This window comes from Quercus suber, unplaced genomic scaffold, assembly GCF_002906115.3.
Source record: "Quercus suber isolate HL8 unplaced genomic scaffold, Cork oak 2.0 scaffold_99, whole genome shotgun sequence".
Taxonomy (NCBI): domain Eukaryota; kingdom Viridiplantae; phylum Streptophyta; class Magnoliopsida; order Fagales; family Fagaceae; genus Quercus; species Quercus suber.
In genome coordinates this window covers 238,875-265,098 of record NW_027069564.1, presented here as the reverse complement: position 1 = coordinate 265,098, position 26,224 = coordinate 238,875, and the positions used below count along the sequence as shown (strand labels likewise).

Sequence of the window (26,224 nt, the reverse complement as noted above, 5' to 3'; positions counted from 1 at the left end):
TAGTAGTGGTGCTGTGAGTGCTTGAAAAAGTTTCACACTTATGGTGGTGGTGGTGGTGGTGGTGGCAGCAGGGGCAGGGGCAGCGACAGCGTGAGTGACTGTAGATTGAAAAAAGGGAGAAAGAGAGATAGTGAAGAACAGAGAAAAAAATAATAAATAAATAAATTGTTTATTTTTGTAAATATATTATTTTATTATGTTATTTATATTATTTTATTGTATTGAAAGTTAAAATAAAATCACTTATGTTGGGTGTTTTATTAAAAAAATAGTAAAATAGATAAAGTAATTTTTTTATCGTACCAAATTGCTAAATTTATGGATCCATGGATGCTCTAAATAACCGGTACTTACTTGAAGCTTTTGACAATTTGAACATAAATATTTGGATTAATAATTTTGGAAAGTATTAAAATTGATGAAATACGAAGGAGAAAAGATAAAAGAAATAGGAAAGGGATTACAATGAGACATGACTACAAATGAGAGCAAGAGTGGAATGTCTTTTTGTGACTCTAAAGGCTTGTCCCTAAACTAAAGCTGCTCCCTGAAAGTCTTTTTCTAGCCAATTCTTGGAGGGATAAGCATGTGATCTTGTAGCCACGTACTACTCTCATGCAAATGGAGTTTGTAGAGTACTTGGACACTTCGAGTGTTACTTTCATGAAACTGACATCTCGATTCTGTCACTACTTGCATGTAGATGGAGTTTGTAGAGTTTTGGTTCAACTCATTAATTATATTTTAACACGTAATTTTTGAAACTGTACCATTTTACGCATCAACGTTCTAATATATATTTTTAATTGAGTTTGAATACTATTCTATATAAATTTAAACTCTAAATTAGAATCTGGCCACATTATATATTTTTTTAAATGATATTCCGTCTATCCCAAAATGTTAGTTGTTGATTTCATTTTGAGGTGTCTTAAAACAAAGTTCTTTTTACCATCGCACACTCTTGATGTGATGGTTACTCCACAAGTATAAGTACTTGTGGATTATATGAGACAAGAAGAGCCAGGGTTCAAGTCTCCAAGAAGAAGTTTTACACACATATATACTTAAATTAGGTTAGAGTAAGATTTTTATCTTGTATTTAAAATAAATAAATAAAAATCCTCTTTGAAAAGTCAATAAATAAATTTCCTAACATACCCTCCACTTAAAAAAATTTAAAAAAAAAAAAAAAAAAAAAAAACAACAACAACAACAACAACAACAATACTTGTTCCACTATCATTTAAATTAGAGAAATGTTATATCTATAACATTTTCACAACAAATTTTATGTGTCAAGTTATTACTTGCTGTTATTAATAGGCAATAAAGCAATTTTAGTGGTAGATTCAAATTAAAAACCTATAACAACTTGTCAACTAGAATTTGTTATCAAAATGTTGTGAACGTAGCACTTCTCTTTAAATTAAGATAGTAATTTTGGAAAAATTGTACATTTTTATGTAAAAGACAATGTATTAAATAATGTTCCCTAAAAAAATAAAATTTTCTAACCTAACAAAAGGAATGGAATAAATAGAAAGTACATAATTTCATATACAAACACAATCATAATAATTGTCTATTAATAATTATCATAATTATATACTATTTAATAGCTCCATATAAAAATACAATCATAATAAATGTCTATTAATAACTACCATAATTATCAATTAATATTTCACATACAAATATAATCATAACAAGTTTTTAATAATAACTATTATAATTTTCAAATTTTATATTTATACACAAAATATTAAAATAAAAGAGATATATTATTTTTTTTTTGAGATAAATAACTTTCTGTTAAATAAGAGAAGTATGAAAAAAAAAAAAGGCAAAACTATACTATTGGTCCCTAAAGTTTACCCTGTGAGTGCAATTAGTCCCTCAAGTTTCAAGCGAGCGCTATTAGTCCCTCAAGTTTTAAAAATGTGTGGTACTAGTCCTTTGGTTAACTTCAGTTAGAAGTATTGCTTATGTGGTTAATGGAATACTGAGTTGTCATTTTTTTAATGATGTGACATTTTCAATAAAAAATTACAAAATTATTTACAACTGGTACATCTTTTACAGTTTATTACAAGTGCTTTTACAAACTGATGAGTGGCATATGAGTCATTATATTTTTTTATTTTGTGAAAAAAAATATTAGACTCTCCAGTATCTTCCTGTGACCTAAGCACTTCATCTTCCTTTCTTGCCATTCTCCCAACCATTGTGGTTGCAGTTGCCATCACTATCATCACCACTCTTCCTCTACCGTATCGACTCCTCCAAATGACCTTCGTTGCCACCGCAACAGCCAACACAAGCTCTATCCTTCACCATTCTCCATGAATGTCCATCGACTGCTTATCTCCTAAAGATCTTTATGTTTCTTTGTTCAGATTTGTTTCCAAAGGATCCATAAATAGCATGAAAAAATATTTAAATTTGTTTCATTATAAATGTTCAAATGTTTGAAGTATTATATTCAAGTTTTATTTTCCTTAAAAAAAATTGAAAAAAAATTGGTCCTTTTTCTTTCTCTGCAATGAACCAATGGTAGTCATTGTGGGAATCCTTGTTGCCTATCACTTTTGTTGCTCTCAAAATATTTGTTGGTTTCTTGCTCTTGACACTAGACTAATCTCGTTAACAATAGAGGATTTGTGGCCAATCAATTTAGATTAGAAAGAGAGTTACGTAAAAGACTTTGTATCCTCAAAGGCTGTTCTTTTCAACTCATATCTGGATTTTTGTTAAGAGAGTTTCCAGTAAATTATTGTTGGCTTTGAGGTGGTCCGGCCACTTGATTAGAAAACTAGAAAACAGTGAAGCGAAGAAAGGGAAAATAGGGAAGGAGAGATTGAGGGGCCAAAACCAACCCTATCTTTTTTTTTTTTTGGCATAAGAATAAATAAAATCCAATTAAAGATGACATGGTAACTTTATAATTAAATAGATGATATGGCATAGGACACTTAAGTTGCCACGTAGTTTATAAGTGCCTGCAGTAAAATTATAAATGCCACGTCACTTTTCCGTTAGCAACATAAGCAATATTTTTAACAGAAGTTAGTCGAAGAACTAGTTCCACTCATTTTTTAAACTTTAAGGATCAATAATGCTCACTTGAAACTTGAGGGACCAATTGCGCTCACAGGGTAAACTTCAAGGACTAATAGTGTAGTTTTTTTTTGAAAGCGAGCCTGAATTTTATTTAAGTAAACTGAGAATCATCATACAATGCTTGTATTGCTGGTGGAGGAATATCCTCCAACCAAACAACCTCATCCTCAATACTTCTTGCATATCTAGCTAAAGAATATGCCGCAGAATTAGCTGAGCAACTCACACAACTGATGGACACTTCCTGTAAACCTGAAATAATGCAGCCAATGTCTTCATACAAATGACCCAGACTGGAATAGTTAGCTCGTGCCTTGGAGATGGAGGTGATGGAGTTCATTACAGTGTTGTTATCCCCCTCAATGATCAAACTGTAGAACCCCAAGTCCACTACAAACTCCAGGGCTTTCCTGCAAGCAAGCACTTCGGCCTCCTCACTGTCAACCACCGCTAGACCTTATAGCTGAAATGGAAGCCATTACCTCCCCCGATTCGTTTCGTATAATGGCTCCGAACCCTAACGCATGTATATCCTAGAATATAGCGGCATCGAAGTTTAGCTTGAAGCCATTACCTGCTGGTGGGTGCCACCTCGAGACTCTCGGGACACTTGTTGGGACCTCCAACCTGAACCTGGGCTTCCCTGTATTCCTTCAAGAAGTCTATAGCTCTCTGAACAAGCCGAGATGGGTCCTACAAATTCCCTCCATGTATAACCATATTCCGCTGAGACCATATTAACCATGCTTGTAAAAAGAATAGCTCGAGCTCTTCTGATGTTAGCTTGTGTATCATCTCCTCCTAGCTATCTAATATCACGCACTTCATAGGTTCCCTTCTGCAACTTCCTAATACTCCCTACCCACACTTCCTAGGCCACACTACATTCCCACAGCACATCCAATGCAGATTCAGCTCCTCTTGTACAAAGTTCACATGTCCAATCCTCGATAATGGTTTTGCGTGCCAAATTTTCATGGGTGGGTAAGATATCATGACAAACACGCCAACCAAATACCTTGAGTTTGTTTGGAATATGAAGCTTCCATAGAGTACTCCACACCGAATCACCCATACTGTGTTGGAACATTCCCCCTGCATATTTTCCTCCTTCACAATCTACCTGGCAATTTGGTACCCAGATTTGACTGTATACTCCCCCTCCCTATTGTGTATCTAGTATATAGAGTCCTGGATATGTCTCCGACTTAGTGGAATTCAGAGTATAGCTGCTGCATCATCCCGGTGAAACTTCTCCCCAATAAGTTGGCTATCCCAAGTACGGGCAAACCAATCAATTAGTTCTATCACTCTCCATTCCCACTCCTCATCTGGAAAAGTATGAATCACTTTATTCGTCTGGTGCTTTGGGATCCATCTATCTTTGGTAACCCGAATTGCCGATCCATCTCCAACCCTTCAGCAATGACCTCTCTCTAAAATTCATTGGGCCGCCAAAATACTCTTCCAAACATAGGAGTTGTTTGGTACTTCCACCACATCCAAAAAGCCGCATCTTGGAAAACTGGTGTGCTGTCATAGGCAACCAAAAATAAAACCTATACTCCTAAAAATATATGTAGTAATGCAAGTAAGGATCGTTCCCACAGAGAGTATCTAGCCTAGTTTTATGCTATGTGAACAAGGAAGGGGGGGTTTGAGTATAATGAAAACAATTTTAAGAAAAACAACTAAGGAACAATTCAAATTAAAGTATCAAAATCAATCAAGAGAACAAACCTTAGTCCAAGTCAACATCCACCATCGGAATTTTACAACTGATCATCGATGCAAGTATATATCAATTTACACTTTGAATATACATCGTTGGAACTATTTTCCTATCTCTCCTTAGTTGCAGTTAATTAGAAAATAAACGATATAATTAACCCTAACCACTAAACAACCCAAGACAAGCGCTAAAAGTTTAATTTAGTAGCAGCCTTAAAAACTAGAGAGATCGATGAAGCTAAACAACACAAACACAAGCGGTTGCATTTAATTTAGTCGAGCGTTCTTCCTAAGATCTAATCATTTCTGACGCAGCAAATCATTAAATCTTTGTTACTTTACAAGTTAGAGAGATCAAACAATTACGGATTTGATATCTAACCTAGCAATAGATTGAAACGAATAATAAACTAGTAGGCCTCCTAGTAATTAAACGAGACAATCATGAAAATAGGCACAAAAGAACATCTGATATTCAAAGCATAAATTGAACAATAGAAACAAATTAGATCTCATAGTTTTATTGATTCCAAGGCTTCAGTTTCCTTCAATCAAGAATAAAAGTTTTAGCCACACAGAGCCATGATAGAAAACACAAAGGAGAAAATTAGAGAAGAGGGGAGAGAGAGGCGTGTGTGTGTCTAATTCTGATTTCTCCTCCCCTTTTACATGTTAATTCCCCCTTTCCCAAGCCTACAAAATCTCCTAAAAATATTCTAAATAATAACATCAAAATCTGACTAATTAAGGAAAAATATTAAAAATAAAACAAAGTCCTAATATAACTAGGAAAGCGGTGTTTTTCAGCTAGAAATTTCGTGCATCACATCTAGAACCTTTCAAAAATAAACCACATTAGATCTGCATATTAGAATTTCAAGCAAAGGAACATTCCAGAACGTCAACAGTGCAGGTGCAGCAACTTCAAGCCCGATTTCGACCTTGATGTGTCCCGTATCTCTCAAAACTCAAAACATGAAAGTTGTAGAGCTTTGTCTTGGCGTTCCATAGCATCTTGAATCATCTCAATCAGAGCTCTGATGAGAGAGTTATGCCCAGATTACGAAGCAATGTCAAAGCTGTACAAAATCACCCAATTAACTACGTTTTGCACTTAATGCCTCCATTTGCATCCTAAATCAAAATATAAGAATAATGAGTACATTTAGGCACCAAATAAATATAAAAGACAAAACATTAAGGGATAAAAATATGACATTTTGCATTCTCATCAAAAACATTTCGCTTTGAAGCATCTAAATAGTAATGAGTCTTTTCCTTGCATCAACCTCCATCCTTGCTTGGATAGCATTGCTAAATTGAAGCTTCGAATATTGCGGAAACCCATTCCCCCCTCTTTTTTGGGTGTAGACAGCATATCCCAACTCCTCCAATGAACCTTCCTTTCATTGCCAACTTGTCCCCACCAAAATCTTGCGCACATAGCGTTGAGTTCATTGCAAAGCTTTACCGGCAATTGAAATACCCCCATTGTATAGGTTGGTATTGATTGTGCAACGACTTTTATGAGCACCTCCTTGCCCGCTCTTGATAATAGTTTTCCTTTCCACCATTGCAGCTTTTTCCAAACTCTATCTTTGAGAAAAGAGAAAGTTTGGTATTTTGAGCATCCAATCAGTATTGGAAGTCCCAAGTATGACTCAAATCTATCCACCTCCTTAACACCCAAATTATGTTTTATCCATTCCCCTTGTTCCACCTTTGTGTTACTACTAAAGTATATTGATGATTTCTCCATATTGATGCACTAACCGGAAGCCTTAGCATACAACTGCAATGTATCCATGATCACTTGAACCTCTTCTTGATTGTATTGGCAGAATAATAGAGAGTCGTTTGTAAACAAGAGGTGAGTAATAATAGGTGCTCTTCTGCAAATAGACACCCCATGGATCCAGTTCTCCATCTCCGCCTTTGCCAGTAAGGAAGTGAACCCTTCTGCGCATAAGAGAAACAAATAAGGAGATAGGAGGTCTTCTTGTCAAAGCCCTCTAGAATGAATGATATTACCATAAGCTTTACCATTAATTTTAACAAAAAAAGAAGAGGTGGAGACACAACACATCACTCATTCTATCCAAATTTCAAGAAATCCCATCTTCACCATTATACTTTTAAGGAAGGCCCACTCATGGGTATTGTTCCCTGCATTGTGTGTATCACAATTACAATTATGTATTATCAAAATCAATTGCTATGCAAACAATTCGTATGTACCAGCATTGTCCTAACTTTGCCAATAACTTATTGGCCTGATTGTCCCAACTAGTGGGATTCAACTAGGACTCAATTCTCCTCACCCACCTTTTAATAAATAAATAAATAAACTTTCCTAACTTTCTATAATATTTACACTATTGAAAAAGGTAAATTATATTTTATAAATGGTTTCAAATAAAACTCTATATTTTAAAAATAAACCATGAAGCTTAAGATTTAAGAATGTTATAAGTTACACCTTATAGTTCCATTAGTTTCAAGTCAAATCTTAAACGTTTCAAATTATATCAATTTAAATCTCTAATTAAACCCGCAAATCAAACCCCTAAACCAAACAAGAAAAGTTCATAATTTAAATTCTAGGGTTTGATTCGAAACTAAGAAACTATAAAATTTAATTTGTAACGATCATAATTTTTTTTTTAAATCTTAAAATTTTGTTTAATTTAAATCATATGAAACTATACAATTTAATTTGAAACCAACTTTAAAATATATAAAGTAGACTCACAATATGTTGTTCAACTTCACGGGCCTACTATAATGTGCATTTGGAGAAGAAGATATTCCTGGTTAAATCTGCTGGGTTTTTCTAACCATGTCTAAAAAGTTTGTCTAATCTTTTTTTTTTCCCTAGAAAGTTTCAATTTATAGTGTCTGCTCATGATGATAACTGTTATCATCAGATCAAGATACCAATCGATTTTTGGTGTAGGTGAAAATTAAATCTCAGATCTCTTATTCAACCGTCAAAGCCTTTATTAGTTGAGCTAATAGAATCCGCTTTGTCTAATATAATCTATTTATAATCTTTCTTTTTTTTTTTTCCTTCCAAAAAACAAAGAAGATTTTTTTTTTTTTTTTTTTTTTCCTTGGACCAAAATGTCCTCATGTTGCTTTGGATAAAAGTGTAGATCCCAAAACCAAAACCAAAACCAGTTTGTGAGTGCGTTTGAAGCTGATGAAGAAGTGGTCTTTGAACAAAAATCTCCTTTTTGTCCTTACCTCCTCATCTCTTTCCCGCCAAACAAAACTGTCAAATTTTCATACAAAAGCTTATCATTGCATTCAACAGCTTCGAAATTGTAACGATTTCATTTCTGCAACCTTAGCACACTCCAACGTTTTAAAGTGTGGTTTCCTAAACGACACCTTCGCCACCAACCATCTTATAAACTGCTATGTTAGACTCCAAGAATTACAGGATGCACACCAAGTGTTTGATGAACTGCCGGAACCAAATGTCGTGTCGTGGACTTCGCTTATGGCAGGTTATGTCGATGTGGGTCAACCCAAAATGGCTCTTTGGCTCTTTTGGAAAATGCCCGGAAGTTCGGTCATGCCCAATGATTTTACTCTGGCGACTGTGATTAATGCTTGTTCAATCCTTGCTGATGTCAAAGTAGGGAGAAGAATTCATGCGCAAGTTGAAATATTGGGTTTTCGATCTAATCTTGTTATTTGTTCTTCACTTGTTGATATGTATGGAAAATGCAATGAGATTGATGAAGCTCGACGGGTTTTTGACATAATGGATTCTAGGAATGTTGTTTCTTGGACTTCAATGATCACAGCGTACGCCCAAAATGCACAAGGCCACAATGCACTCCAAATTTTTAGAGAATTCAGCAGCTTAATGCTGGACCGTCCAAATCATTTCATGTTGGCTAGCGTAATAAATGCTTGTGCGAGCTTGGGTAGACTGGTTTCCGGGAAAGTCACACATGGGGCAGTGATTCGTCGTGGCCATGATTCAAATGATGTGGTTGCAAGTGCACTTGTGGACATGTATGCCAAATGTGGGTCTGTTAGTTATTCAGAAAATGTCTTCATGAGGATTCCAAATCCTTCTGTGATTTCATATACTTCAATGATTGTAGGTGCTGCAAAATATGGGCTTGGGAAGCTATCTCTCAATCTCTTCAAAGAAATGATTGATAGAAGAATAAAACCCAATGATGTCACCTTTGTTGGAGTTTTACATGCTTGTAGTCATTCAGGGCTAATTGAAGAAGGCCTTGAACACTTGAAGTCCATGTATGTGAAACATGGGGTATTGCCAGATGCCAAGCATTATACTTGTGTTGTTGATATGCTTGGTCGAACTGGTCGTCTTGATGAGGCCTACCAATTAGCAAAATCTATCCAGGTAGAGTCTGATGAAGGGGCTTCGCTGTGGGGTACACTTCTTTCGGCTAGTAGGCTTCATGGAAGGGTAGATATTGCAGTTGAAGCCAGTAAGCTGCTAATAGAATCCAATCAACAAGTAGCAGGTGCATATGTAACATTATCAAATGCTTATGCATTGGCTGGGGAGTGGGAGAATGTTCATAGTCTACGGACTCAAATGAAGCGTACCGGAATTTACAAGGAACCCGGTTGTAGTTGGGTTGAGATTCAGGATTCTACTTATGTGTTCTATGCTGGAGATGTAGCTTCATGTCCACAGGGGAGAGAAGTGATGAGTTTGTTGAGGGAGATGGAGGAGAGAATGAAGGAAAGAGGGTATGTTGGAGGAAGTATGGGTTTGGTGTTTGTTGATGTGGAACAGGAGGCTAAAGAAGAAATTGTGGGTCTGCACAGTGAGAGATTGGCATTAGCTTTTGGACTAATAAACATACCTAAAGGAGTGACAATCAGAGTGATGAAGAACTTGAGAATGTGTAGGGACTGTCATGAGGCTTTCAAGCTTATTAGTGATATTGTTGAAAGGGATTTTGTTGTAAGAGATGTGAACAGATTTCATCATTTTAGAAATGGATCTTGCACTTGCAGAGATTTCTGGTAATGATCAGCCAATCATAAAATTTAAATTGTTATGATTATGACTATATATTCGACTCCAAAATTGAGACTAAGATTTCGTTTGTTGTTCTTATCATAGTTATATTCTAAAACCCTACAATAACACAGTGGGAAAAGCCTCCCAAAAGTAGACTACTGTCCAAATTTCACAACTAGATGATAAGAATTGTACTAGATATGGAACAGGCAATGGTTGTGAAGTCTTGGTCAAATGGCATCCAAGAGAACGGTTTCCCCAGAAAAATCTTAGTTTAAGAGATTGTGAACTCAATCTGATCCATTGTATCTACTTTGATGTGCGTGTGTGCGAGTCCGTGTCAAGGTTCTGGCTACAAGGCTATATGATGCGAGATAAATTTTGTGCAGTGACCCATTTTTTTCTTTTATTTATTTTCTTATTTATTTTACTTTTGGACCAGCCAGTGTTGAAGAATGGGACTAAGGGAGTAAGGTTATCTATCAAATTCCTCTCCCAAAATTGAGGGTTAGGTTACCTATCAATTACCTCTCCCACCAACGGCCAAGAACCTTGTCCACTAGAGATCTCACAGAAACGGTTGCCTTGTTCATTGGATACAATCATCCAAAATGTGATGTGACAAATACAAAGAAAATTGATGAGTAACTCAACTACGACAATCATTATCCCAAGAACAGTATGAGAACTCTTAATGACCACCTTTTAAACAACAAAGAGTGACACTTTAAAACGAAACAGCAATGTTGCAAATCAGTATTAATAATGGCTTCTCTAAATGAAGCAATGGCATCCTCTACTCTACATAAACAAAGTTCATTTGCAATGGATATTAGACTAGATTTTATTGATTTGATATTTGAGACATCCAAGATCCATCAAGTTGCCAATAGCAAGGGTTCAATCTGAAAAAATAATGTACATTGTTTTCAGCAAATAATACCTGCTGTCACAATAACACAATCATAGGAGAAGATAGAACGAAAAAGAAGAAAAAAAAAATGTAGTGACCAAAATGCCTGATTCTTTATTATGTAAGCTACAAGAACAACGGTTTGTGTGCATATCATTCTGAGAACATCAATGGATATCAACTATGCACTTTTATTACAATCTATACTGAAAAGAATAATACAAAAATTTAGGGGGGAGAAGAATGGAAATAGGAATAGTCTATGTGAATGCCTTGAATGCCATTCATCAGTCTGTGCTTGCAGCTGCCTGCCATCAAGTCAATGCCCCATTCACCTACCCAAACATCCTTGCTTCTTTAACAATCATATTCATTACATAGATTCTGCTGAGCTACCAGCTAATACGGAAGCATCAATGCTCCCATTGCCACAGGACAGATCTATTCGCAATATTTGAGACGACAAAATCATGATCCCCTCCAACTCCAAGACGTTAATCAAAAAATTGGCAATCCTTCCCTCGGTTCAGAAAATTATGAATATGAGATACAATGTCCACACTCGTAACAATAAAAGCAAGAAACTGAATTACCACCTCCAAAATATTGCAGATACTTGCTAGTCCATTTTTTTTCCTAGGTAAGTACTTGCTAGTCCAAATAAGAGAAAAGAGCAATAACAAAGACAAGCAAAATCTGACTACCACCACTACCAAAATCCCGGAAGTTCTGCTTTTCTACAAATGGAAGAATCAATTTAATTTTCTTAACAAAAAACAAGTGACATGAGAGAGAGAGAGAGAGAGAGAGAGAGAACAATGTGAGACAAGAATTGGTCACTACAAAGGCAAAAGCTGAAGCACAGTTATCATGGAAGAAACATCTAAGCATAGATATGTTTGCTTTTCTAGTAATACAAAATGAAAATAAAATAGAAATAGTGTAACCCACTTATATCCAGCCACATCAGTTCATATACTTCCACCATCAGTGTTCCATTTCCTATCTCCTTAATCACAGAATTTGCAATGTAATGACACCTGTCAATATGTAGTTCCTTTGTAAGCGTGGCAATGCCATCTCCAGACATTGAAAATATGCAAGGGAATAAGATCTGACAAATTCATGCCATGTGGTGAAGAGAAGTATATCTTCTTTATGTTATGCGCACACACAATAGTGAACATTTGTTTGCAGTCACAAAGGACATAAATTGGCAAAATATCACCATCACCTATAGTTGATATACATCCCCACTAATATATATATATATATATGATGATAGTAATAATAGTACAAAACATAACTTTTTATTATTATTCAAATGTACAAGTGGGGGAGGGGGGATTCAAACCGTGGTTCTCGTAAAGATGACATGAGGCTCTTGGCAATTGTATAAAACTAAACTCAAGTGGAAACACATCATTGACAAAAAACTGAGGTCAGTGAAAGACTGAGCCGGTATGATCATGGTGAAAAAACAGCCTATAAACTTATTTGCTTTGGGTGGGGGGTGGAAGGCAGTTGCAACCACATAGCCTCCATTTGGATTGAAATGAAAAATGAAAATTATTTTACTATTTAGCTTATTTTTGCTACTATTCACAAAACCCACTGCACTTTTTGATACTATTCATAAGTACTACTGTACTATTTCAACTAACTATTACCTTTATTTACAGTATTTTCAGCAAAAAGTTTTCAGTTTCAGCAAAATAAGCGGATCTCAAACAAACCCATAATATCCCAGTAAAATTAAAACTGAATAGTAGGAGGGACAAACACTTGACATAAGGAAGAATAGATTTCCTTGCATGAAGAGTAAATGGAAAGAAAAAAATTGCAAGTATTGGAATAATGGAAAATTTAGTGAAAGCAAATCACAAACTATATCCTAACTAAAAAAGACAACTTTTTCTATAGATAATTACACATGCACCCAGTGGGTCTTGAAAGGTGCTATCTAAGCTAGAGTCACTGGACCAACTGAAAAGAACAGATCTATAAGGACAAAGTACATTTGATCTGTTTCATGGGAAATCCAGAGTGTTTCAATCCCAAAAAGAAATGTAAAATTTGATACAAAAAGAAAGAAAATATAGATGTACCTCTTACATATCTATGCAGCAAAACTGCCAATAAGAAATGCAAAATTTTGTCTCCTTATCCAAGCATTAATCTATTCAACAGATGCAATGACAAACCAATACCCCTTCCTGCAATTCCTGTACAAGTCAGATAAATAAGCATAAATTGAACAACCCAATGAGTAATCAAAAGTAGAAGTTCAACTAAATCTTGCAAAAAGTTAAAATACTTTGCGAACCTTGGTCAAGGTAATTAATTCACATGTGGTGAACACCCAGATCCCAACAGAAGCAGGAGGCCCTAAAAGTAAGACCTACACAGAATTAAACTTGACATTATAAACTGAAAAGAAGAGGACTAAAGCTGGAGCTCCTCCGATATACCATGTTGATGAAACAAAATTTTACATACCTGCAGACTCATACTATTTCTTTAACAGGTAAAACCGGCAGGGTCAGTTAAAACAAGGTGCATGCATGACAATTCTGCAAACAATATAGGAAACCCTCCACAAAAACTTGGATTTCCATTCCATCAAATTTTGATAAATGATAAAAAGAAAAGGGAAGGTGAGGGGAGGGGGGATACTTGACAGAAAATTGACCAGTCATCACTATATCAGTATTCAACCTCCTCAAAATGGTTGCTCTTGGAATGGTTGCCTAAACCGTTTCCAATCTCTATAAATATTTTACCCTCAAACCCTGAATCAATGGAGCCAAAAGAATATATATAACTGAACTAATACATAAACTCTGAATTGTGTTGCCGAACAAGAGTTCCATGCCTCTTTTCCCAACCCTTGAAACTTAGGGGTGAGCATGCCTTGCCCTTATCCATGTCAAGAACTAGCTGAACATTCAAAAATACATTACAAAATTTGCTAATCAATCTCACTTTGTACACATGTACAGAGGGGTAACGAACTCTCGGGGACCCGCTTCTTTGCAGGTTTCCATGGGCAGGTCTATGTAGGCATCTTTTACCCATTTCTTTTCCTGATGCCTGCTCACTAGGGGAAACAAAACTGGAAGAAAAAATAAACATTATATGTACAGGGTTGACTTAGTCTCTAGCACCACTGAAATCTGAACGACTTATTGCCTCCATTGCAAGCCGAACCAGGCGTATTAGTTCCTCTACATCTTGGAAGCTGAAATCAATGACCCTCTTAACAGAAGTAACACAATCCTTATTTTGTGCCTCTTCTAGGATTACATTGGCAGCCGTAAAAGCATTCTGGGATTTTCTAGAGGCCTCCATTGCAAAATTTACATCCTGTGTCTGCAAAAGAATCAAGCAGTAATTTTTACCCTCCTATGCCAAATATAGCCACAAAGGACAAGATATGCACACAAAGCTACTATAAGCCTACTACAAGTTTACAAATAAAAAAGTTATAGACCACATTAGATTGGACTATCAAGAATCAAATGTCCAGATATGGAAAACCAGACTAAAGGATTTGGATGACAAAAATACTCCTGAAATTTCAAAAACATGACAGCCTATGCCAAATCCTTTCATGCAATAATATGTTCACTTTAAATTTAAACCCCCCATTAACACAATCCGTTTGGCACAAGACATGTACCACAAGGCAAGTGGTAGACCATTCTTATTCACCTTCCCAACACTTCAATCATAGATCCCTGGGCTTTTCTATGCTTCCCTCTATTAAGATAATTCCTCCAGCATCATATGTTACAGGAAATCAAGACTCCAGAACACACAATGACTAAACCCTTGACCAATCAATTGCTTAACAAGTTATATGATATAAGGCAGAGATTGTAGAGAAGATTAAATCAACTTACGAAGTCAAGTAGACGAACAAAATTAGGGCGGTTTCGAGAAACAATGACCTGGTTTCCAGCAACATTAGAACCAGTACCCTTGGATAAATTACCCTTATCCACTGTTGCTTGATTGTTCAAGTTATCAACATCTGAAGCAGAAGATGATGGAGATTCACCTAAATAAATTATTTGAGAAAAAGTGTCAAATCGGTGATTTTCTTAACCCAAAAAATAATTACATCATTGATGACATCACTTTCAGAAACACAGTGCATCTTTTTACTTGATCCAGTTACCCACAGACCATAAAAGTAAAGTTTTCAACATTTAAAATAAGAAAATTGACATTCTTTGGCAGAAGAAAAGCTACACCACTTCATAGCAGAAGAATGACTAGACAACATCTAAATAAATAAATGCACACAACTTCGAAAGAAGTTGACAACTTATTGTAAAAACATAAGAACAGAAACAAGCCTGAATGTATAGCTGCACCATGACCAACTTCTATTACCTTGAGGAACCACCTGTAAAGTTGCTTGCAACTCATGCCGATCTCTATTTGTACTAGAATTTTTGCAATAAACCACTCTCATGTATGCCACCTCCAAGCATTTGAAGGCCAAAGCAGCAGCTGCCATCTCTTGGCGACTTTTATATTCATGAGCACAGTGCCTGTGGAAATATAGGGTTCAGCACATGTTAGACCTTAATAATAGTAGAGTGCAGTAAAATCATACTTATTATGTGGTTGCACCCATTTTGCTTTTGCAAGAAACTTTCTTGCTAAGAAAAATGTTAAAGCAACCACCTCTAAAAGGCGATGACACCTAACTGAGCTATTATGGTCAGTCAATGGAAATCAATCAAAAACTAATCACCAAAGGCTGAATATTGACCATAACAGTCATTGTCACACACATGGCCAAGCCAAGACAAAGCGAAATAATAGGCTGCTGGCTGCCGGGTTTGTCCAATGTTTTAGACTACAAATGCACTGTCAGAATGTGATCTCCTCAGGCTTGGCTTGAATAATTAACAAGCTCAAGCCAGTCCAAGTAGCTCAGTCCATCTTCTAGTGTATACAAAGAAGCTTTTGAAACATGACCTGCTCATGCTTGTCTTGGAAATTTAATAAGGTCAGGCCAGTGCAAGTAGCTCAGTTAGTCTACATTCCAGGTCAGGGAAAAAAATGTCTACCACATCAAAAAAACATTTGCAAGTCATTCAAAATATTTTGGGACAGACTTCTGGACCAAAGAAAAATAGAGAAGAAATAGTCAAATAGATGACTCAGACATCCTGAAGAAGGAGAATCAAAAAGATTCTTGTAAAATGTTTATTTATCATTAAATTTCTTTGCTCCACCATCATATTCTTGCTTAACAACACCCGATTATAATGGATACCAAAAAGGTAACGCTGTACTTAAGATATACCTCACTTGAATTGATAGCAAATTATCAACAACAATCAACAAGCAAATTCGTTACCTATCAAAAAAAAAATCAAGAAGCTAATTCATAAGAAAGAAAGGTATTTAAGACAGTCTAATTACATCGGACTCCTACTATATATAAAAGCAGAGTCCAGAGAAGCAATGTTTTTCTTCAAAATTGAAAATTTTCACCTACTCGCACAGTTTAGCTGCAGTGCCATACGCTTGAATTGGAGTCATCTCCCCATGTCTACCACTATCGCTACCACAAGTTTCTGTAAGTGAAGCTCCATGAAGATACTTTAAGGCAGCTTGGAAATAAGCCTCATTACTTTCAAAAACAAAGCAAGAGCTCTACGAAAGATATTGAATCCATACCAAGAATTAGAATAACAGGAAACACAAAAATATCATAGAAACAGAAGGTAAACAATTAATAAGGGTAACAGATGTACCTTAAGACGATCTGCAGTGTCTCTAAGATCTTTGGCTTCTTTCAGGGTATTGCTAGCAATCTGGCTGGAGGAAATTGTTCTCACAGGACTTGAAGCATTGAGATCTCTGACCCCTTGTCTTTCAGGCACAAAATGCCGCAAACTGTTGTTAACTCCATTGGTTTTATCAACATTCCCATTCCCAGAATGTCTTAATGCCTTTGACACATCACTAGGTGCATCAATAGGACGTCCATCTAGCACAACTCCTTTCTGGTGCCCTAGTCCAGGTCCACAACCAATGGATACTTTTTCTTGTTTACCTTCACCATCAGAACGTGAGAATAACTTTAATTTCCCATTTCTTGGCTCTATTTGTATTAGATTAGCCCTATTTTCACCCTCAAAATCTTGAATCGGGCTCTGCTGGGGGCCAAGCTTCCCATTTCTGCTACATGGAGCACCCAATTTCATATCTGAATCATCGTGCTCTTTTTTCTTTAACTTGCTCTCCTTTCGACTCTCACTTGACCATTGTCCTACAGGATCCACCCTACTGGCATGATTCTTCTCTTCCTTGCTGAACCTAATCCTAGAATTCTTAGGAAAACTGTGTTTAGCATCGGCCACTGTTTCATGACCAGGAACTCGGAGATTAGGGTCAATCTCTGAGTCAGTGCTCTGGTTCTTCTTTGTATACTTATTAACTGGATCAGAAATGTTCATTGTATCTCTATCAAACTCAGACTTGGATCTTCTGCCCTTGTCCCTAGATTCCAAAGAGCTATCCTTACCAGATTTTTGCAGAACAGTATGTTCATGGTGGTTCTTCTTCACTCTATCTTCATCATAGATATGTTCTGGAACATGCAGATTGCCAGGGAACTGGACATTTTGCTCAACAGTGTAAACATCACCATTAAGCATATGGGTATTCCCAACTTCAGAAGAAGGTTTTAATTTAACACTGAATTTGTGACTAGCATCTCCATCTGTTTTATACGCTAGTGTAGAAAATTTACAAGATTTAGGATGAATCACTGTCCCAGACAAATTAACCTCAGCATTAATGTCCCCATCCGAGCATCTTCTAGAATCATCCATCACAGGGAGATCACTAGTCATAGTATCACCTTTCTCTACAATGTTTCCTCCCACCAATGTAAACTTGTCTAAATTAGAGGCCTTCAAAGGAGAAGATGAAACAGATTCCACTGGTGAACCTTTCACTTCTTCAATGTTGGCCCTAGTTTTACGGGATCCTGAAACCTTTGAAGAGCTTGAGGTGGCTGTACCAGATACCAAATCTCTTCTCAGTGAATCTACAACATCCACATTCTGTTTAGATGAAATCTTCTTTTTATGTTTCCTGAGTTGCTGCTCATCATTTCTCCTGACTTCTTCCATGCTGTCAACAGGATGATCTCTGTTGGACAAGATAATCTGTGACATCCTACCTCTTTTATTTGACTTATCATCACCATCATTCGTGCTGGACTCCTTCAGCTCGGTCTTTGAAACCCTGAACTTCTTTTGCTTCCTGAATCCACTTTCACTACTTTCCTCTTTCTCGTATACCCCGCCATCATGCGCAGTATTTTGAAACATCTCGACCTGATTCTTGTTGTCCTCCCAGTTATTTGATTTCCTTTTCTTCAAAGAACCATCCTTTGTACTAGACTTTCTCATATCCAAGGACCCCCCGTCTGACATGATCTGAGCTTGGTCTCCCAGTTTCTTAACAGAAACTATTACCTTGTCCTTTACATCAAATTTTGCGTCCTCAGATAAACAGTATTCATCATATTTTCGCATATCCTTCCCACTTCCCTTAGTTGGCAAAACAGCACTTGAACTGATACGCACCCTCACAAGGTCCATTTCAGAAGTCTGATGCTTATCAGAATAGTACATATCCTCTGTCTTGGACTTCTTAGAGGTTCCACTTCCATGTTCATCAGCCTCTCTCTTGCTTTTCATTTTTATTTGTTTTGCATCACCTGCAGATATTTGATGACCCCCAAGAACGCACAAACAAACACACAATTAACTACTTTCCCAAGAAGTCAATCAGCCACATAAAATTATTTCTTATGTAAAATACATACCTCCATTAATTGAGCTTTTTATATTAGGCATGTCCTTTTCCACAACCAAGTTGTGTAATCTACTCAAATGTTGAGAACTAGATTTCTTCATTGGAATTGATTCTGCACGACGCTGGTTCATGTCATTTAAGCTCCTGCTTTTTGCAGATTCTTGTAGCTGTTTCTTTGTAGAATTAGAGATTTGAAAGGGGCCACCACTGGTTCCTGCATTTGCTATTTCCTTAGAACTATGTTTCTTCTTTCCTCGATTAAAAATGTCATGGGAACTGGAATTCAGGTGATTCTGATCAAGATGTTGGACATCGCCTGAGGATACCCCCAATGCAGTTCCACTGACATGATTTTGTGGGTTATTCTGACTCTCAGGAACCGGTAATTGATACAATGCACGAAGGGCTTTTGTTGTCTCGTCCTCGCTGATGTCACAGCGATTCATACTAGGCCTGTTAAAACAATGCAATAGCATAATGAGAAGTCACCAATATTTATATATACTCATACTTTGTACACACGCAAAGAAAGAGAGAACACAATGTACAAAGAGTACGAGCATTGCACTCACCACCTCATTTAGTTTTCAGCTGAAGTAATGCCTACATCCTACATTGATTTAACTGAACATGATGATTTATTAAGCAACGTGTAACTCCAAAAGGAGAAAGCAAACTTACAGCCAATTTAGCATGCTACACAACCATTTATCAGGGAGTTGCTCTGGCTTTGTACCAATGGGTAGAAGCCTCCATGTCTGACAACGGTCACACTGTACCCAATCTTCTTCTATAACTACAGGAGCTGCCATTGGAGGTGCCATCTCAGAACCGAGTCCATTTTCCATAATAGGAGGACATGCAATTGTAGCATCTTTTATAGAAGCCCCTGATATTGACTTCTTATCAACTTTCTTACCACTTAATCTTCCCTTTGGTTTATCCAAGAATGCATTCCTTTGAATTTCAACAGCAACAAGGTTAGCATCCTTCAGCCTATCCTCAGAAGGCCTCCCCACTGGATCCATTTGATTATCTTTCTGTTCCAAGTTTGTTACCAACAATGACTCTCTACGATCATCTCTGCCTTTATTCTCCTTCTGTGGCTTTATTTTTTGAGTTTTACTATTACTGTCAGTAACAACATAACTAGTACTCTTCTTATCATTTGGTTCTGCAGTTGTACCAAACCTCGAGCTTTCATTTGTTGAAACAGCCACTGCATTGCCATTACTTTGTGTCCCCTTTGACTTATTTTTGCGCTCAAATGACGGCTTTTCCAGTTTACAAGGAACATTTGTTTCATCATCTTCATAAGATGTAGCTTTCCAACCAACCTTCTCTTTTTGAGGATTTAGATCTTCCTCACATTTGGACTCATCAGAGTAGCCTTTTAGGGAGGAAGAAGTTTTCTGACCATTGCCATTGTCCTTGCACTCAGTTAAAACATCCTTGTGGGAGTTTACTGCTATGTTTTCACTGACATTTTCCACTAAAATATTTCTAGGATTTCTCTTATCACTCTTACCACAGTCTTGGCCTGATACTGACTCCGAAGACTCCTCTTTCACTATTTCAGAGGAAAGTAATCTACCTTTCCCACCATCGTTGCAGCCTTCCCTGAAAACTTCAGATGCCCCACCAGCATCTTTCATAGAGTTGCGAGCATCACATACCAACTTGGAAACTGGTGTGCATTTCAAGTCACCAGACATAAATTCCTTGCCTTCTGTGGTTTCATTTACTGATATTTTCTTCACTTGTAATGTCAGGTCATTCTCAGAAACTGCACCATTCCCATGCTTCAATTCTACCCGCCTATCCTTTTTCCCCACAAGCTTCTTTTTCTTTGCCTTTAACAATTTCCCATTTTCCATCATTGAAGCTGACTCATCTACTAACATGGCAGAGTGCTCCTGATGACCACTGAGGGATGGCAAGGGTTTACTGACACTAGAATGTTTTCCCTTTCTCATCAAATAAAGCAGACTGTCATTAAGAGGTGAGATCAGTCTACCACCAGGGATGGGGAAGGAAGTCATAACCTGTTTTTAACACAGACAAAAAAAATCAAATGTAAGAAGGTTTTGTTCCATCTAGTGGCAATGAAACAGATTATTCAGAAAATGCCGAACAAACCGTTACCTGAATAATGCTAGTGGGAGACCTATCAGTGGCCTCTTGAGAAATGGGTGATGTCCCTTGACTGTCCACTGGGCTGTCTCCTGGTGATGAAGATGGGGAGTCATCAAGTCCAAGACCACTATAAATTGCTGCATTCTTCCGTTCCGAGTTGTCACAACCCACTTTTATTCGAACCTTCAGTGTTCTTTGGTCAGTCGGATTGCCTGATGGCTCTGATCTGCTTGAAACTTCATCCTTCAAGGTACTCTTAACAGCAACTTGGATTTGCTTGATGGAAGCATCTGCTGAAGGAACTGTTGAATTGTGCAACATGTGGGCACCACAGGAAGAAGTCCCAATTTTCAAAGATGGGGTAGTAGTAGAGGGAGCTTTCAAATTCTGAGAGGCACCCTGTATGGTAACATAACCCACAGAGCTCAAATAAACTAGAATTCCCCAAGCTGGCAAGATTTCAGCCAAATATATCTCTTTCCTACCAAATGATCTTTTATGTTAAAAGAAATTGTCCATATACCTCAATGGGTAAATTGTTAGGAGATCTAGGCTGATTGTGGTTTCTTTGTGGAGTCTTTGGATGAGACCAAACAGAAGGAGAGCGTTCATAGGTAGGTAAAAATGAACCGTACCCACCAAATTTCGCCCCTGCCAAATTAAGCAAAGTTCCATATTATTAATTTCAATGCATAAAGAATGCACTTATCTCTGTGTTCCACAACTCGCTACCAGGTCACTTACCCAAATTCTCAGCAGACACCCCGCCTTCAAATTCTTTTTGAAAGTGGCCAAGAACATTTTGAAGCTTCTCATCCTTTATGAAAATAAAGTAAACTCTTACAAGTGTCATTTACATACAAACTATAACAAAATATCAAGAAATTTATCTATGAAATATCCATAATGAATTACTAAAATAGCAGCCATCAAAAAGGCCACCACATTAGAATTGCGGGAAAAGTTAAAGACTGTTCAACAGGTTTTGAAATGGTTTCACTCATTTAAAGGAAATTTGCACTAATGGTCAATTTGGTAGTATAACCAAACTTCTATTAATCATTCTTTCAGTGCACAAAAGATGATATAATCAACTAAAGCAAGTCTTCAAATTTTATTTAGGGGTTTGAATTCTTTCTTTAAAAAGATAAAAGGTCCCTCAAATATATCTCCAACCAGAACAGGTTAATGATCAGCATAATAGCAAAGAAGTTTGGCTAGGTTCTAAACTCTAATCACCAAAATTTCTAGGAATATAACCTACAGGTTCCCCACAATCGGTTATAACAAATTTGCTGCATGCTATCAGCCATATAATGCAAGCAATCCATCAAGGAGCACTTCCTCACTGATTTGACGAAGCACAAGTCGAATTATCCTCCAAGACATTTTATCCTTATTTGACCCCCTCACGACTACAAGTATTGCATTCAGGTTTCCCATAAACAATATGAAAATAAAAACAAGATTCCAAAATATGAACCTAAAATCATCGCTAACTAGAGCAATGCAACTAGTTTAGGTTCATATTATTGTTCTTCGCATGTGATGTGATTTGACCATCCTTTGTGTGTGTGTGTGTGTGTGTGTGTGTTTGATTCCCACGAAACTTAAAAGCTCAAAAATTAAACTCCCTTCATTTTCCTACAGTTTCTGGTGAATTCTAAACCAAATTAAACAATTTAATCACCACAACACAAATAGAAGCTCAAATCAACACATTCACACATAAAACTAAATTCAATTTCTTCAACAATCACAATTAAATCAAACTCCAAAAAATAATTAAGAGAAAAATAAACAAACAATAATAATAATTAGAACAATTATATAATGCAAACAGCAAAGAAACCCTTACAATGTAAGACAGACAGGTGAGATCGATGTCAGGGTCAATGTTATTGTTGTTGTAATACGAAGCCTCGCCTTCTTCAAGCTCTGTATTATTCTCTTCCATCTCCTCCTCCACCACCACCAAACCCTAACCCTAACCCTAACCCTAGCCCCAAAACCCTAGCCCTCCCTCCTCCTCCCTAAAGTCCAACATCACCAAATCTCTTCGCAAACACCACCAACAATAATCAAAGCTCCCAATCCCAGCTCTGACTCCGACCCCACCAAATCACTAACCCTCATTGATCGGGGGCAGCGAGATCGATCGGACGGTGCAGATTGATCGGACCCGATCAGCGCCGACTCGGGTTGACTCGGACCGGAAAAAAAAAATCGATTTCTCTCACAAAACAGCAAGAGAAAGAAAAACAAAAATACAGCTTTTGTGTTTTTCGGTCTTTGGTTTTTATTTTTAATTTTTTTTCAAATTCAAAATTTTTTTCATCTATTTTTTCCTTATTTAATTTTTTTCCTGTTTTTAGAGGAAACTTTTATTTCTAATTTTCTAAGAGTCCGTTTTAGGAAGCAAAACTCTTCTGTGTGTGAGCTTTTGCTATAGCCAGAGAGAGATCAAAGAAAAAAAGTACTTTTTATATTTTTTGTGCTTATATTACTACTTGTTGATGGCGCGTGCAGTTTAAGCGCGTGGATATGTGAATGTGTTTTTTATATTTTATCTTTGGGAGTGGAGGAGGAGACAGAGTAGCTAAGAAAACGGCGCCGTCTGGTATGTTAAGTAAAGGTGTTTGGTAGTTTTGTAAAACAAGTTTTGTTTGGTTTTGTCTTTGTATAACGAAACGATGTGGCAACTTCTTCGTGTCCGTTAGAAAAGCTGTGTTTGGACATGTGTAATTCCATATGCGTGACATGGTTTTTTTAGAGATACCTAGATTTTCCGTTTGTTTGTCGAGAAAGTCAAAGTGAAAAAAAACTCAAGAAAAGTGATAACGATTGAAGATGAGTTTTGTTGTGGTGGATAACCTTTTGCGATCATCTACAGCAAAACTCTTTTTTTTTATTTTTTTGTCTTTCGTGGGTTTTGCTGCCCCCCACTAATTTTCCATAGCTTCTTACTCTTCACATTAATATTTGACATGACAAATCGACCGTGAGCACGACATGGACACGATATAGGTTTTTGTGGGTTCGTGTCAAAAATGAGTCGATACTTTTAACACAACTAATAAATTGATCAATTTTGGTTTACTTAACCTGTAAATCAACTCAAAATTACTTGATTAATATAAAAATTGTCATTTTCCTCTAAAATGTATTTGAATTCTAAAGATAATTAAGTTAAAAGAATTTTAATGGTTATGTTGATAAAATTTTCTTTGAAACTCTAAATTCTTTGACCCTTTTACCCTCAACAAAGAAATAAACTAATTTTTTTACTTTACTTTTTTTAATTGCATATTAAATAAGTTAAAATGGGCCGTGTTGTATCAACTTACCTAATCAAAAAATTGTGTTAGGGTTAAGGGGAGTTTGACACGATTATTAAATGGATTGCGTTAGGGCTGAACCATCTTTTCGAATGCTCACATCTTGACATGACACGAAAATGATTTACTAACATGAATTGTCACCCAATCACCTTGACCCAATAGACAGATTTAAATATAAATTTTTCCTTTTCTTCACACACTCATACCAAGTTATCAGGAGAAGTTCTAGTTGGTAGTTGATTCTTTTTAATGGCCACTACAGTTTCATACTCAAATTGAAACAGTTCCTGCGGTTTTGGTGACCCATTAGCCTATTTCAGAATTGATTACTTACTCACCATTGAAGGTGAGTAGTTGAGTGCCAATGCTTGCTTTCATCTCATCTAGTTTAGTTGGGAATAATTTCCTAAGTTCAATTCCGGTCATACTAACCTTAAGTATACAATGGTTCTTCAATTATCACTATTTTAAAGTTCTTGGGGTGCCAAATTAAGGAAATAAAACATTATAGTCACATCTAAATAGAATCTTCATGATTGATCATATATATCTTCATTACCTTATCAAGTAAATGATGTAATAATATTTGGCAACATTTTCTTTTCACTTATTGGTTTATGAATAATCACAAGTGAAGTCACACATTATGGTTCTGTTTGAAATCTATTTATTTTGCTAAAATTGAAAACTTTTTGTTAAAAGTATTGTAAATAAAAGTAAAAGTTAGTTGAAATAGTACAGTGAGACCTATAAATAATACCAAAAAGTGCAATAAAGTCTATAAATAATAGCAAAAATAAACTGGCAAATTTCATCCATGACAAATGCACACTATTTATGAAAATACATTATGATAATTTTAGAGAAAAAAAAAGTTATATATCCATAATGATAACATAAAACTTGTGGGAAGAGAATCAATTGTAGAAACGCATTCTTTTCTTGCGTGATGGAATAAATATCATAATGGAACATGGAATGCGTTTTCTTCAGAGTACTTATAGTTATATATACCTCATTCCTGCCTATTTATGTCGTGTTCAAAGATTTCATGACAATCCATGTGAATGCAAGCCTTTTTTTAATTTTTGCTTTTGATATTCCACTAGGATTATGTGATTTTCAATGTTTTCAGCACCAACTACATTTGATGTCAACTGCAGAACTAACAGGCAACCATGCAATAATGTTAATACGAACAAACTTCTTTAATGTGATAATTATTTCCCTCTTGTTTTTTGAGAATCTTTTTTTTTTTTTTTTTTTTAATAATGAATTATTTCCCTCTAGTTAATAATTATTCACATGATCAGAGTGATTGACACGAAATTTACGATGATTATTTGTAAGTTTGAAAGTGCCAACAGATTAATGGATGCAACAAATCTTGGGTTGCATTTCAAGTTTGCAACCTTAGTGGCTCTAGCAACAAGCATTCAAGCTTGAGCTGGACTACAAAAAGTTTGTACAATAGGCATGAGCTATAAGGGTCTTTTTTTTTTTTAATACCATAAAAAATAATATACAACTTATAAAACTGTATTTTTTTTTTAAAACAATTAAAAATAATCTATATCAAAATATCACTTACACTTAGCCTCACATTGAGACCAACATTTTGTAGTTGTTTTATTACATTTTTCAACTTTATCCAAGTATGCAAGAAGAAGTGGCCAAAAATTTTATAGTTCAACTAGCACTTCATGGTATTTCCAATGAATACACTCAGGATTCAAATTCCTACACCTCATTGTAATTATAAAATTATTGATATATGTATCTATGTGTGTGTGTGAGTAGAGCGTTGTTGAAGGCACTTTCCCATAACTGGGGGCCCATAAAATTACTTATGGGCAAAGCCCACAAGGCCCAACACCAATCAATAAAGAATTTTCGGTCCAACTTATTTTTGTATTTCTATTTGTTATGTGAACCAAGCCCGCATGTGAAAGGAATAACCCAAGTAAAGAAAAACTTAGGAGATATTGGATAGAGAGCAAAAGAGTCATTCAGCATTGGTTTGTGCTTATTGAAAGATCTCTCTATTGCGCTTGGAGCGCTTGTGAGACCAATGAGCTCATACTTGATGCAATGTGTAAT

General features: G+C 36.2%; 2 protein-coding genes across 6 annotated transcripts; one reads left to right on the top strand and one right to left on the bottom strand.

Moving 5' to 3' along the window:
- Window positions 1–7,969: 7,969 nt before the first annotated feature.
- Window positions 7,970–9,953, top strand: LOC112007717 (pentatricopeptide repeat-containing protein At4g15720). Its single transcript, XM_024040082.2, has one exon. It carries the CDS (start codon window positions 8,057–8,059, stop codon window positions 9,881–9,883), a length of 1,827 nt encoding a protein of 608 aa, XP_023895850.1. The 5' UTR covers window positions 7,970–8,056; the 3' UTR covers window positions 9,884–9,953.
- A 928-nt stretch (window positions 9,954–10,881) lies between these two features.
- Window positions 10,882–23,269, bottom strand: LOC112007695 (cysteine-tryptophan domain-containing zinc finger protein 7). 5 transcript variants are annotated; one of them, XM_065774825.1, is made up of 14 exons: window positions 22,642–23,269; window positions 21,528–21,600; window positions 21,307–21,434; window positions 20,793–21,182; window positions 19,329–20,692; window positions 18,658–19,100; window positions 16,571–18,549; window positions 16,312–16,469; window positions 15,192–15,352; window positions 14,696–14,853; window positions 13,290–14,162; window positions 13,117–13,191; window positions 12,899–13,015; window positions 10,882–11,830 (listed from the first exon to the last, which is right to left on the bottom strand). In XM_065774825.1, exons 1-11 carry the CDS (start codon window positions 22,738–22,740, stop codon window positions 13,944–13,946), a joined length of 5,172 nt encoding a protein of 1,723 aa, XP_065630897.1. In that variant the 5' UTR covers window positions 22,741–23,269; the 3' UTR covers window positions 10,882–11,830; window positions 12,899–13,015; window positions 13,117–13,191; window positions 13,290–13,943. The 5 variants fall into 5 exon arrangements, with proteins under 5 accessions (XP_065630897.1, XP_023895832.1, XP_065630899.1 ...); XM_024040064.2 differs by having other exon boundaries at window positions 13,117–14,162; XM_065774827.1 differs by having other exon boundaries at window positions 10,882–11,305; window positions 13,117–14,162.
- Between the last annotated feature and the right edge of the window lie 2,955 nt (window positions 23,270–26,224).

What these genes read in the sequence shown, in the direction of transcription:
- LOC112007717 (XM_024040082.2), top strand. Translation starts at nt 8,057, where the DNA reads ATGAAGAAGTGGTCTTTGAACAAAAATCTCCTTTTTGTCCTTACCTCC.
- LOC112007695 (XM_024040064.2), bottom strand. Translation starts at nt 22,740, where the DNA reads ATGGAAGAGAATAATACAGAGCTTGAAGAAGGCGAGGCTTCGTATTAC. An exon ending in TCACCTGTCTGTCTTACATT is followed by an intron (nt 21,601 to 22,641) that starts GTAAGGGTTTCT and finishes ATTTTCATAAAG; the next exon opens with GATGAGAAGCTTCAAAATGT. An exon ending in ACTGCAGCTAAACTGTGCGA is followed by an intron (nt 15,353 to 16,311) that starts GTAGGTGAAAAT and finishes ATATTTCCACAG; the next exon opens with GCACTGTGCTCATGAATATA.